This window comes from Globicephala melas, chromosome 21, assembly GCF_963455315.2.
Source record: "Globicephala melas chromosome 21, mGloMel1.2, whole genome shotgun sequence".
NCBI classification, from domain to species: domain Eukaryota; kingdom Metazoa; phylum Chordata; class Mammalia; order Artiodactyla; family Delphinidae; genus Globicephala; species Globicephala melas.
Genome location: NC_083334.1, coordinates 6,020,712 through 6,035,990, shown reverse-complemented (window position 1 = coordinate 6,035,990; position 15,279 = coordinate 6,020,712). Strand labels below are relative to the sequence as shown.

At 39.8% G+C, this 15,279-nt stretch overlaps 1 protein-coding gene across 1 annotated transcript; it reads left to right on the top strand.

The window, feature by feature from the left end:
• The first annotated feature begins 26 nt into the window (after positions 1 to 26).
• On the top strand, positions 27 to 15,157 carry LOC115867520 (beta-defensin 109-like). Its single transcript, XM_030883745.1, is given in 4 exon segments — positions 27 to 88; positions 4,222 to 4,358; positions 14,954 to 15,029; positions 15,031 to 15,157. Coding segments are annotated over 4 exon segments (402 nt in total).
• The last annotated feature ends 122 nt before the right edge of the window (positions 15,158 to 15,279 follow it).

Sequence of the window (15,279 nt, the reverse complement as noted above, 5' to 3'; positions counted from 1 at the left end):
CAAAACCTAGTTTAGGAATTCGTACGATGTATTTTCACTTGGTCGTGGTTTGGTCTCCATCTCTCTATACGGCCTGGATGAGCTCCAGGTTGGGTGGGGGGCCTTTTTTCTTACCTACGGTTTTTGCCTGACCCGGGCAGCCCTCCACCCTTCATCTGGGGACACTACTCTCCTTCCCCACTTGGAAAATGCACGACTTCATTCCATGCAGGCTTGTGGGGTCTCCCTCCCTCTCAAAAGGGCCGATCACAGGAAACCTGCATAATCGGATTTCCCAGATTTCGCCAGCAAGCTGAGTGTGGACAGAGCAACACCCCGATAAAAGACAATTCTCACACCCTTTTCAAAGCCAGTCCTCCGGGTTCCCTTTTTTCCACATTCTCACCAACACTTCTTCTCTTTTATCTTTTGACAACAGCCATCCTAACAGGTGTGGGATGGTATCTCACTGTGGTTTTGACTTGCATTTCCCTGATGAATAGTAATGTTGAGCAATTTTTCACATACGGATTAGCCTTTTGTATGACTTCTTTGGAAAAACGTCTATTCTGGTCCTTTGTCCGATTTTTTAATATACATATTTATCACAAAATGGTTACCACAATAAGGTTATCTAACACTTCCATCACCTCAGATAGTTAGAAATTTTTTGTGTGTGGTGCAAACTTTTTTTTTTTGCGGTACGTGGGCCTCTCACTGCTGTGGCCTCTCCCGTTGCGGAGCACAGGCTCCGGACGCACAGGCTCAGCGGCCATGGCTCACAGGCCCAGCCACTCCGCGGCATGTGGGATCTTCCCAGACTGGGGCACGAACCCATGTCCCCTGCATCGGCAGGCGGACTCTCAACCACTGAGCCACCAGAGAAGCCTGGTGCAAACTTTTAAGATCTACTCTCTTATCAACTTTCAGTTACACAATAAATTACTTACTGTTAACTATATATACCAGGCTGTATATTAGATCTCCAGAACTTATTCATCTTACAGCTGGAAGCTTGTACCTTTTGACCACCTTCACCCATTCACCCCAACCTCACTCCCTGCAACCACCAATCTACCTGCGGTTTCTACGAGTTTGGATTTTTTTTAGATTCCACATATAAATGAGATCATATGGTATTTGTCTTTCTCTGTCTGACTTACTTCAGTTAGCATATGTTCTCAAAGTTCGTCTACGTTGCTGCAAATGATAGGATTTCCTTCTTTTTTTCATAACTGAACAATATTCCATTCTGTGTGTATGTATATGCCCAATGCATGTTTCCCAACACCATTTATTAAAGAGACTATCATTTCCCCATTGAGGAGTCTTGACTCCCTTGTCAAATATTAGTTGACCATATATATGCGGGTTCATTTCTAGGCTCTTGATTCTATTCTATCGGTCTACGTGTTTGTTTTATGCCAATAACATGCTGTTTTGATTAATATAGCTTTGTAATACAGTTTAAAATTAGGAAGTTGTGATGCTCCAGCTTTGTTCTTCTAGCTGATGGCTTTGGCTATTCAGGTTCTGCTGTGGTTCTATATGAACTTTAGAATTTGTTTTTTCTTTTTCTGTGAAAAATGCCATTGGAATTTTGACGGGAATTGCACAAAATTTGTAGATTGCTTTCAGTAGCATGGATATTTTAAGAATATTAATTATTCTGGGACATCTTTTCATTTATTTGTATCTTCTTCAATTTCTTTCATTGTTGTCTTATATTTTCAGTGTATAGGTGTTTCAATTCTTTGGTTAAATTTACTTATAAGTCTTTTATTGTTTTTGATGTTATCACAAATAAAATTGTTTTCTTAATTTTTCAGATAGTTCATTTTTAACATATAGAAATGCAACTAAGTTTTGTATGTTGATTTTGTATCCTGAAACTTTACTTAATTCATTTATTAGTTCTAACATTTATTCATGGAGTCTTTTAGGGTTTTCTATATATAAGGTTATTTCATGTGCAAAGACTATTTTAAAAATAAAACTACCATATGATACAATAATTCTGCTTCTGGGGTTTATTTTAAGGAAACAGAAACACTAACTCAGAAATATATTTGTTGTGACAGCCTGGAGGGGTGGGATAGGGAGGGTGGGAGGGAGGGAGACGCAAGAGGGAAGACATATGGGAACATATGTTTATGTATGACTGATTCACTTTGTTATAAAGCAGAAACTAACACACCATTGTAAAGCAATTATACCCCAATAAAGATGTTAAAAAAAAAAAAGAAATATATTTGCACCCCCATGTTCATTGCATTATTCACAATAATCAAGACATGGAAAAAACCTTTGTCCACTTATAGATGAATGAATAAGGAAAATGTGATACACATTATATATATGATGAAATATTATTAAGCCATAGAAAAGAATGAAATCCTGCCATTTGTGGCAACATGGATGGACCTTGATGGCATTATGCTATGTGCAATAAGTTAAATACTGTATGATCTCATTTATATGTGGAATCCAAAAGAAAAATCAAACCAAAAAAACAACAAACTCATAGATACAAAGAACAGACTGGTTGTCACTAGAGTCAAGGGGTTGGGGGTGGGTAAAAAGGGTGAAACGGTCAAAAGATACAAACTTCCAGTTATAAAATAAATAAGTCCTAGGGCTTCCCTGGTGGCGCAGTGGTTGAGAGTCCGCCTGCCGATGCAGGGGACATGGGTTCGTGCCCCGGTCCGGGAGGATCCCACATGCCGCGGAGCGGCTGGGCCCGCGGGCCATGGCCACTGAGCCTGTGCCTCCAGAGCCTGTGCTCTGCAACGGGAGAGGCCACAACAGTGAGAGGCCTGCGTAACGCAAAAATAAATAAATAAATAAATAAATAAGTCCTAGGGACGTAACGTACAGCATGGGTGACTATAGCTAATAATACTGTACTGCATGCTTGATAAGAGAGTAGATAAGTTGATAAGAGAGTAGATCTTAAAGTTCTCATCACAAGGAAAAAGTTTGTAGCCATGCACTGTGATGGATGTTAATTAGACTTATTGTGGTGATCACTTCCCAATATATACATATATTGAATCATTATGTTGTATACCTGAAATATAATGTTGTATGTCACTTACATCTCAATAAAAATCATTTCTTTTTCAGTAATCAATAAAATAAGAGGACAAAAATTCAGTAAGTATATAAAAGACCTGGACAATACTAACAACAAACAATCTAATTAATATTGTTTAAAAACTTCCCACAACAACAGCAGAATAAACATTCTTTCTAAGTGTGCACTTACCAATATAAACTGTATTCTGGGCCACAAAACAAGTCTTGATAGACATAAAATTATCCAAATCATATAAAATATGCTCTGTGACCTTATTAGAATTAAACCAGAAATCAACACTCAGTACCTAGAAAATTCCCATATATTTGGAAATTAAACAACACACTTCTGGATAAAAATGAATAAGCATTTGAATTGAGTAAAAATAAAAATACAACATAACAAACTGTGTGGAATAAAGCTCCAGTAGCATTTTGAAATAAATGTATAGTATCCAAATGCTTATATCATCAAAGAAGAGCAAATTAAATCTAAAACAAGAAAAGCAAGAGATTAATGTAAATAATAAAAGAAGTTAAACAGAAAATCAATAGAGAACAAAAAAGAAATCAAAAATCGGTTCTTTGAAAAGATGAATAAAATTTATAAATGTCTTACCATTCTGATCTGAGAGAGATAGACAAAAAGAAAACAGATTACCAATGCCAGCCATGAAAGAAAGGACATCATATCCTACAGATATAAGATGAATAACCAGGCATTATTAGGCATAACCATATGTCCATAAATCCAACAAGATCAATGAAAATAGGCAAATTCTTTTAAAGAAACAAACTAACAAAACTCACTTAAGAAGAAATAAATAAGAAAGAAGAAAAGACAAACTACAGGGACAGAAAGATAAGACATTGTCAGGGGCTAGGAACAGGAGACGTTGACCACAAAAGGATGTGAGGGGAATTTTGTAGGTAATAGAACTGTTCTATGTATTGACTGTGGTGTTGGTTATACAACTATATGGATTTTTTAAATCTCATAGAATTGAGCTAATTTTTAAGGAATAAAATTCAGATGTCTGTTGTGTGAGACATCTCAATAAATCTGACTTAAAAGACAGTACAAATATCAATTCTGTTCCTGTCTTCTGCTTTTATTGCTCCCTTTATCTGACTTCTAATAGCTTGTGTCTTCTTTTCGTTAAGCTTGAATGTCAGGATAGAGTTCACTTACAAGAACCTGCTATATTTCTCCACCCAGAACACGGCCTTCCAGAGTAACCACAGCTTCCACCCCCATACCTTTCCTGTACCTTTGAGGCCTGGCACCACTACAGGGACAGGTAAAAATCTGGAGGAGGTCCAGTCATGCAGAAAAGCCTACATCACCCTCTCTTATAGTTCAAAGTATAAAACAGTGGGCACTGATACTGGGCGATGGAAAAAAATCCCCTCTGGCTCTGCTCCTGATGTATTCATATAACCCAAACTGTTTCCTGGGTTCATTCAATGTCAGCTACCACCTGATGACCCTACAGCCAAAACTTAGCCCTAAGGATTGGTCCAAATGGCTAGAAGAAAAACAAACCCTGCATGAGGATACAGATGCTATAAGCCAGAGTTCTCAACTGGAGATGCTTTTGCCCCCGGCACATAATTGGCAATGTCTAGAGATACTTTCAGTTGTGACAACCAGAAATATGCTACTGGCACCTAGTGGATGGAGACCAAGGATGTTACTAAACATCCTACAATGACAGAAATGACCTTCAAGACAAAGAATTATCTGACCCAAAATGTCAGTAGTGCTGAGATTGAAAAAACTCTGCTACAGGCTTTGACAAAATGGTAAGAACCAAAACCCAGAAAAGGATAAATATCTTGTCTCAAGAGCATGTTGTAGCCTTCCTAGGAAAGCCCTAAATAGGTGTGAGGCATCCACCCACTCCCATAACTATCCTTCAGAATGGTGTGCGTTTAATTCATGGACATGCAGCATGTGAAAGTAATTCTCAGACACTCCAGCATAATTGGTGATATTTTTCATTCTTACATATTGTTTCTCTCCTGTTTTTGCTTCTCCATCTTTTTCAGTGCCTAACCACCTTCTCACCCAATTAGCATCAGATCCCATTGCCTGAACGAATCTGACTTAATTCATTCCCAGTTCCATACTTCTCTTTGTATTTTGCCCTAGCAACAAGTGCAACCAAATAAATAAATAAATATTTTAAAAGTAGGAATCTAAACTATGTATACTTTAAAAAAAATCTGTCAAGGAAATTACAAATGCGTTTACAACATAATCACTTGAAACATCTGCACATCAAAGAAAATCTGACTGCTCAACCTTTATAACATTGCACCCACTGTGGCGTCACTTCCCCCAATGTCTCTTTGTTCCAATTTCCTTGATACTATGCTCTCCAGTGATGCTGGGACCAGGACTGTGCAAATTACATTTCCCAGACTCCTTTGCCAATTGGCTTTAATGACAGGCACTACAGGGGGATGTAGAGCTTGGAGAAGGGGGAGGGACTTCCTTCCTCATTTTTGTTCCTGTCACTGCTGCTACAGCAATGACAGGTTGCATCCAGAAGAAACGGTCGGCCCCAGGGTCCACCTTCTCATGGCACTCCAGGACCAATTTCATCATGTCCTCAAACAGATGCCAGCAACAGCTAGTTGATGCCCCTTCCTCATAGATCTGAGGGCTGACCCTGAAAGGCCTCCCCTTAGAGCTGCAGAGGCACCAGTCACAGCTGCACTGCATGCCCCTCCTCCGAGGCCTGAGGGTCACAGGACTCCTTCCCAGGCTCCTGGTTGCTTCCGTTTTGTTGTCCCACTGAGTGGTGTTATCTACTTCCTGCAGTTATTTCTGGGTTCCCTCAGCATTCTCTTTGAACAAATCCTGACATAAATCCCCTTTGTCCAAAATACTAGTATATTCTAATTGACTGGATCCTGACTGATAGAACTGCTACTACTATTGTTTCTCCTGTCGTTGCTACGGTTACTGCTGCTATTATCATCCTAGATAACACATCTAGGTAACACGTCTAGTTACCCAACCATAAATTGACAAAGAGTAATACAGACGACATCTCCTCACTCACAACTGACAGATCAAGCAGTAAAAATACATTAAGACTATAGCGCACCTAAAACAGCAATTTTTAAGGTAAAATCTACAAACGCTTTCAATTCTAAACATTATAAATGTGAAATATAACTCAGTTTCTATTTTCCACATGACATAAAGAAGAACTGACTACATATGAGTCCTCTCAGGATCCTGAACAATTTTAAAATAGCACAGATAAGTATGTTTGATAATAATGCATGTAACTGTAATTTAATAACAAATGAAAATTGAAATAAGAAAGTATAAAGTAATTCAAAAACATTTTAATAACTAGAAAGGAAATAATGAAAATACTCCTTATACTGGTTTACTGATCAGATAAGCTAACATTACTCTTATATAACGTGGAATTATTACGTAAGACAATGTAAAATGTAAAAATGTTTTTCCCAAATAAAAATAGATAATTCTTTCCTTATATCTTAAAGTTAAAACAGTAGCAAATGATAGGGAAAAGTTCTGTATTACTTAATATTATGGCTAATTATAGACATGAATTTTAGAGCCATTTCTATCAAGTCTTTAGATTTTGACAGCATATTTATATATTTTATTTCAAGTTACGTTGTTCTTAAAACTGTAATAGTACTTGCCCTCCAGTTTTTCTTTTTTCAACATCTTTATTGGAGTATAATTGCTTTACAGTGTTGTGTTAGTTTCTGCTGTATAACAAAGTGAATCAGCTATACGTATACATATATCCCCATATCTCTTCCCTCTTGCGTGTCCCTCCCACCCTCCCTATCCCACCCCTCTAGGTGGTCACAAAGCACCAGGCTGATCTCCCTGTGCTATGCGGCTGCTTCCCACTAGCTATCTATTTTATGTTTGGGAGTGTATATGTGTCCGTGCCACTCTCTCACTTCGTCCCAGCTTACCCTTCCCCCTCCCCGTGTCCTAACCTCTTTCTCAGAGCTCCTCCCTGGTCAGGGGGCATGGAGACGCCCACATAGGTCTGACTTGTTAATGGCCCGTTCTGTCAAGAGGAAATGAATCCACGCCACTTGAGTCAGTCTGTCCTTAGAGTGCAAGTAAATTGAGTAGAGGTTAAAGAATACCAGCATGTGAACAACATAAAGGTTAGCATTGGAAGCACCATTCAAGCAGGAAAGTTTTCTCTGTTCTAGTCATAGTCTTCATTGAAATCATACGATAGCCAATAGGAAATTTAGAGCAGAGCCTGACAGTTAGTATACTCTAAACAAATTCCTCTTTAATGAAAAAAGAAATGCAGAGATCACTGTGTCCAATATGTGTCTTCTTAATATGTTTGCTCCCACTGCTACCAGCTAGTCTTACATGACCTACAAACTATTTAAACTCTTTCTACAGAATTGACTATCAACCTCCTCAACCGTGACATGTTGTTTTCAGATGCAGGTATGAATACTTAAATTATAGATTGTGAAGTACTTCTGTGGACCTCAGTCATCTTATCTAAAAATGACGAGTTTGAGCCTGATAGTTTTTAATTGACAGTCTTAGCCCTAAGCGTCCATGATCACAGAGTATCCCATTTTGTGTTGCTGTCTCCATTTCCCAGCCCAGTCATTTTCTTCCTACAGAACTCATGCGTCAGTATTCCAAAATGTGTTTTCCTCCTTCTTGCCTCCTTTTGCGCGACTAGATTTATGTTGGGGTACCTATGCCGTGCGACTGCTATTTAACGTGAGAATCCCTTCCTAGACTGTGGACCAGCACTTGATCTTCTCAGTAACCCCTCCCTGGGAACCGTAATCCTCTTTCTGAAACCCTATTCTGGGTCTGTGCCATTTACATAGAGTGGCCCAGTGGCCAGTTTAGATGAGACAGTTCTGGTTTATGCCTTAGTTCTGATACAGTTATAAGACTGCTTCTTTAGGCTGCCCTGGTGGCGCAGTGGTTGAGTCTGCCTGCCGATGCAGGCGACACAGGTTTGTGCCCTGGTCCGGAAGGATTCCACATGCCACGGAGCGGCTGGGCCCGTGAGCCATGGCCGCTGGGCCTGTGCATCCGGAGCCTGTGCTCCGCAGCGGGAGAGGCCATAACAGTGAGAGGCCCGCGTACCGCAACAACAACAACAACAACAACAAAAAGACTGCTTCTTTCACTTTCCAAAAGTGTCTAGTTTGGATTTTAAAAATGCTCACCCTACTCCTACAATTATGGACATGCCTCTCCCATAGCGAGAGTTGTACTCGTTATGCTGATATCTCCATTCCTTAAGGAGACAAACACCTACAGGACAGAGTTCCCCAGGACACCCCTTAGCACTAACCCCTGTTGATAAGACTCTGTCCATTTCTTTTTCCGACCTACTGAATAGATAAAATGATAGATGCTGATGAAATCCAATCCTTTCAGATCTACCTGCCTACAAATAAATTGCTGTGCCTCACCTAGGCATCCCAAGACACAAAGTAAGGATAAAGCGGAATGTGACCTCATCAGGCAATTTGGCTAATGGCAAAGGAAAGGTCTCTTTCCTCTCCTCCCCCATTGTAATCCCAGGGAAGCTGTTGATACGAGGTTTACAAATCTGTAAGACTGATTCCAGGGTCTTGTCTGACCTGCCCAATAGCCGTCTAAACTGCAGACCCAGGTAATCAGCCACCACCTTACCTGGGGATAAGAGAGTCAAAAAGAGGAGCATGGAGAGAAGCACATGGAGTCTCATGGATGAACGGCAGCTGAAGGGAAGCGTCATCAACATGGTCGGGGCCTGGGGTCACTGAGCATGGCAGATCCATGGCCTTTTATGATGCTCCCTGGACCTGTGGTTTGTTCATGATTAGTGGAGTCTAACAGAAAGAGAATAACTCAGTCTTCCACAGGAAATCTCCAGGGACAAAAGTATGCAATGTGGTGGTAACTCAATGGATGAGAAAGCAGGAGTTAGTGTTATGCGTTTCCCACAGATTTAGGATATCCGCATGGTCTGCTGGGTTCCTTTATGGGAAGACCCATGTGGCAGGGGACTGATGACGTTAGCAAATGGCCAGTGAAGACGTGAAGCCTGTGAACAACTGCATGAGTGAGTGAGTGAGCTTGGAAGCAGATTCCTTTGCACCCCAGCCTTCAGATGAACCTCCAGTCAGGCCCCCAATTTTACAGCAACCTTGTAAGAGCTCTTGAGCCAGAGACACTTATCTGTCTCACCACATAAATTACGTTAGTAACTGCTTACTGTTTTAAGCTACTGACTCTTGGTAATACGCTATATAGCAACAGATAGCGAATAATACACGTACGCATCTGTCCTCTAGCAAACATGCTTTAATAGGGCACAAGTTCAGGTGGGAGGATCATGAGGGTGTTACAATTGTATTTCAGGTCTTTTCCAGCCATATGTTAAAAAGATAAATGTATAACAACATTTAAAGTAGCCGTGGAAGTGACCCTATCTACCTTGCATACAATTATGTGTGCGAGTTTGTGTGTGTGTAAGAGAGAGAGATGGGGTTGGGAGACCGGGGGAGGGGATGGGCGGGAGAGAGAATGAATGAGAGAACAGAATGGGAGAATGAGGGAAAGAGAAAGAATAAAGAAATATGAAGCAATCATTAGTTCAAGAGTATTCCCTGTGATAAACAAACACATGATGGTTTTTTTCAACTTTATGCTGATTGTTGGGAGAAGGAAAAACAATGAATACTCCATGAGAAATGTCTCTGTAAGAGACATTTCAGCTCCTATATATCTGTATCTATCTATCTGTATCTACCTATCTATCTATATCTATCATTTATCATCTATTATTTATTATCTATTGTATCTATCAATCATCTATAATCTATCTATATCTATTGAGCTCTGAGACTCAAGCAGTCCAGAGGCGACCTTCTTCCTTCTTCTCTTCTGCTGCTTCCAGCCCATGGCCCACCTATTCCTTTTCTTTGCTTATATGTCTTCATCTTTTACTTTGATCCCTCCTTCTGAGTCCCCTGTGGAAGAGATTCCCAATTTGCAGTTTCACCTCTAACTTTTCAACCCCAAATGGTCATTTGAAAATATCTGCTTATTCAGTTTTCAATAAAGTTATTTGTCAGTCAGCTTATATCTGAATATACTATCTTCCAGTCACTTTTCTGAGTTTCAGGTCTAAAACACACGTAAGCCACATAACTACTCACAAGGATCTTAAAGTTTTATGGGAAGAGACAAACATAGGAAAAATGATTATACCAAAATAAGTGAAAAGTTAAAGCATGACTATTTGGAAACACGGGGTTACAGAGAAAGAGGACTAATTCTTTTTGTGAAATTAGTCAAAGTATAAACAAAAAACCCACAACATAACACCAACTTTACAAAAGAAATCATGATTGTATATATTTATAAATGAAAAATGATTTGTGAGGTGAATCTGAGGACTAGAGATGAGAGTGGAGGGGAATTCAGACAAATAAATAACATGAGGAAAGACGCCGAGATGTGATGACCACGGTATACTGATGGTGGTGGATTACAGCACAGTGATGTTAGCTGAAGCGATCACGCCCGCAGTCTGGTGAGGAGAATCAGAGGCGCCCATGAGAGCCCTGACGGCACATGCTAAGGTAGGAGGGGCTGTATACATTGGCTTGTCCTCATAATGGAATGGACAAACTCGTCTGAGTTTAGACACCTGTCTTTGGGCAACGAAGAAGACAGACAGGAAGGGGCGGCCTGGAAGGGAATGATCACTGGGACTGAGCTGAGACAGAACAACTGGACGGCAAACTCTGGGTTAAGAGAAGGTGACAAGTGAAAGGAATACGGAAGAGCTATAACTGACTATATTTAATGCATAAATGGGTGCACTGGGTTCCTGAATAAAGTAAAAGGGCATTCACCAAGAAAGGAAACACAGTGATGAGAATGTTTGGTTTTGTGTTTCTTTGTTTCTGAGATTTGGACAGGAACAAAATGAGGTCCCCTTTCAACATCGTAATGTTGTGACTAAAATCAGGTCATAAGGTTTTTTGCGTTTTTTTTAACAAGTTTTTTCCAGCCTTATTGTCAAATAAACGTTGTATGTATTTAGGGTGTACAACATGATGATTTGATATACATATATATTTGCAACAAGGTGGATGAAAGTGGAGACATTATGCTAAGTGAAATGAGAAAGATAAATACTGCATGATTTCACTTACATGTGGACTCTAAAACAGTTAAACTCAATAGAAATATTGAGTAGAATCATGGTGACCAAGAGCTGAGGAGTGAAGGAAATGGGAGATATACATATATATATGTATGTGTGTGTGTGTGTGTGTGTGTGGAAATACACCTCCATGGAAACTTTACTGCATTTACCATTTTCAGTCCCCTATGTGTAACAGTATGCTGGAGTGACCCCAAATCATTATTTTGAAGGTCAAGTTTATTGGCGAGAAAATGAATCCTTATCTGGAAGAAAACGTGGTTCACACTAACAGGCAATGCTTCCATCTCCGATCCAGTGACACAGTGTCTGGTCAAGTGTATATATGCTAAGTATTTGTAGCAAGCAAGAGTGCAAATGGCTCTTTTTTTCCATTTGTGTTATTTCACGTGAGGACAATATGAGCTGTGACTTGTTTTGTCATTTTCCAGAATCCTATAGAGAGAAGAGTCTGTGAAACTTCAGAAGAAGTTGAAGATAGTCTGGAAATGGAAGCTAGCATGTTCTGAGAATAAAGATAAGACCTTTGAGAGGTGCCCGAAAGACATACACCGTTCCCTTTGTGATGTCACGCCCCCTCCATTTTAGTAGGACTTTATGACTTTGGATTTTAGTTAACTAGCTTTCTTTGAGAACCCAGATCTCTGAGGGGCTCTTAAAAACTGTGATCTACAAATTACCCAGCTTGCTCTCTTTGTCAGGGCAGGAACATAATTCTTTGCTCACATGGGCGACTCCAATAGTCCCTGAGGATCCAAGTATGTTATTTATTCCATTAACTTGTACTCAATGGCGTCTGGCCTTCCTGATCTTCTTTCATAATGAATTCATTGCTTATACTCAGCCTGCCATTTTCTTACAGTCTCATTTGACAATGTGTCTCTGCTACCAACCAAAGCTACTGCTCTGAAACCTCTTCCCTCTTTGTCTCAGTTCCTGGGTTCCAGTCTTAACCAACTGGTAATGTGGCAAGCCCGAGTCAGTCTCCCATTAGGACGGGTGACGATAGCACTGACCTTCCGGAAAGCCCTGCACTCACCAAGCTGACCAATACAGAGGGCCTACTGCTCAAGCTTCAGTTCACAGACTTTTCTCCTTGAAGAAGGGAGTATTTCAGGAAATTGCCCTACCATTTTCAAGAACAGAAAAATTTCAAAGATATTCTCTAGGGTCTATTTTTTCTATAACAGCAGTCATTTGAGAGCATTGAACCTGTAATCTTGGCAAAGTTTAAATCTTTCTTTCAACCTGATCATGTTTGGTTTGCATCTTTCAGTTATTTCTCGGTTTCTGATACATTGATGGTACCCGGGGATTTCTGGCACCCCTATAGATTTCTGGCACCCCTATAGATTCTCTCAAAATGCTACTTATACCATTCCAATGGCGTCTGGGGAGTTACAGAAGGAGAGGAAACACAGCAGGCTCAAGCCCTCACTGACTTTCCTCCTTATGACTTTTGGCGTGGTTCAAACATGTCAGAGCTATGTTCATGTAGTGCCGACCGTGGACGTTCTTTTTTTCTTTCTGACCTTCGTGAGATCGAGGTTGATATTGTACTACGAGACACTACATGGATTTTTGTGTTCAGACAAACTTTAACTTGGTTAAGGCAATATCGTCCTCTTCCTAGTTAAAAAATAATGTTTCTCAGGTGTCAATGTTGATTTTCTTTTCCATTCTCCCCTTCAGATACACATTTAAGTTACTTGATTAAGTGGGTATATTGTCTACGTCATTCTGTCACAGTGAACAGGAACATCATCACCAAATTTTAATCTAAAACTACTGACTTATTATTCTTAGCTAGGAATGGCCTCGATAGGCAAATATAAATAAAACTGATGTGATGACACCAAAAACTATCTTATTCATAGACCCCATAATTATTAAATGGACCTTGAGTTATTTCTTGAGTGGTAAAACCTTGACACTATGCAAATTCTCAACACACAGATGAGTCCAAAGTGAAGCTATTAACTGTCCGTTTCCTAACTCTTGTTTTAGGCGGATTTTCTACTGGAAGGCCAGTTTATGTTGAGGACTGTGGCATCAGCTCTACCACTAGAGAGTTATTTATTAAATTAGCTTTTCTACCATACAAGTCATCTGGAGGATAAAATGGTCTGGACACAATGACCAATTTTCAGCTTTCTAATACCCTTTACTTTTTAGATACAATTGAAAGGATTATTTAGAATGTCCACAAACTTACTTTTCCTCTAACTGATACACTCCATGATGAAAACTTCTCCGTCCTTTGAGTTAGGTAGATCACATCTACATTTGGAAAGAAAAAATAACTTCTTCTTTCTGAGCTCATTGAAGCATGAAGAGATTGAGAGGTTTTCTATTTGTTTAGAATAAACCTGTACCACGACTGAGTACCCACAGGCTCTTTTTTCCTGAAATCCTCCCCTACCCCTTATCTAAAGGAAAGAGGAGGTGAAATGTTAAACTTTTCTTTTTTTTTTTTAAGATTTATTATTTATTTATTTATTTATTTTTGGCTGCATCGGGTCTTAGTTGTGGCAGGCGGGATCTTCGTTGAGGCAGGCGGGATCTTTTGTTGAGGCACGTGGGCTTCTCTCGTTGTCGCGTGCAGGTTTTCTCTTCTCTAGTTGTGGCACGCAGGATCCAGGGCGCGTGGGCTCTGTAGTTGTGGCGCATGGGCTCAGTTGCCCCACGGCATGTGGGATCTTCGTTCTCTGACCAGGGATCGAACCCGCGTCCCCTGCATTGGAAGGCGTATTCTTTACCACTGGACCACCAGGGAAGTCCGGAAATGCTAAACATTTTAAGAAAAGAACGAGCACATAGAAGCTGATGGAAGCTTCTGGATGGATGGATGGATGGATCTGATCTTGATCCTGTTTAACCAAAGTCACCTCATTTCTCATCAAACTTATTTTTTTCCCAATATGCTCCATCCACACAGGTCTTTCTGTCCTTCAAGTAAACTAAGCAAGGGACCTTGCTCCTGCTATTCTACATGCCTGTCATACCCTCACGTGGGTATCTGCTTGTCTATCTCATTTTCAGCATTCACATCTCAGCTCAAATGCTGTACCCTCAGAAAGCCTTTCTCGGTCCATTTTATCAACTCCACCCTCCAGACTATATCTGGCCCATTATTGTATTATTGTGTTCTGACCACTTATTACTTTCTGAAATTACCTTATCATTCTATTTTTGTATGGTCAGATTTTCCTCACTGAATATAAGTGCTGTGAGAATATTTCTGCCATTTCCGCTGTTCTATTGCTAGTACAAAGAAAAATGCCTGGTGAATAGAAGACATCTGGCAAATATTGGTTGAAGATCCATATAAAGGATTAAAATAATAAAGACACCGGTGTATTTAGAACATATATTTTGTCCATCCCCTCGTTGTTTCACTTTGACATTTACCAAAGTTATTTTTGAAGACTAAATTAACAAAATGCCAAAAACATATAAGAAAAGGAGGAAGGGGTTTGTTAATATTTTGGCTGTTGGGTAAAAAGGAGTCAGTGAATGTGATGAAGCAACTGAATGGACCCTTTGTCCAGCTTCTTTTCTCCATGTAGAAATGCTCTTCCTAGAACTCTTCTACTCTCATGCTTAAGTTTACAGGTTTATATTCCATTCATGGACTAATGATCTCACTGACTCTTCTTCTGCAGTAAGAAGTGGTTTGGCCTCTGCTGAAAACCACTGTTTCAATCTCTCTGGCCTTTGCAGAAGAGACACCTGCAAGATAACAGGATATAATTGGTGCCTACCGAAGACGGTGGAAATGCTGTCGCCAGTGGTGGATTCTTCTGCCAATTCCAACGTCCATTATCTATTCAGATTATCAACCACCCATTAAGCATAAATTGAAATGAAACTTGGAAAAACATCAAAAGGAAACGTCTTTGTATCTAAAAATTTAAAATACACATATTAAACACTGCTAGCTTTATTATCAACTTCTATTATCCCTTGTCAAGAAAAATAAATAAATACA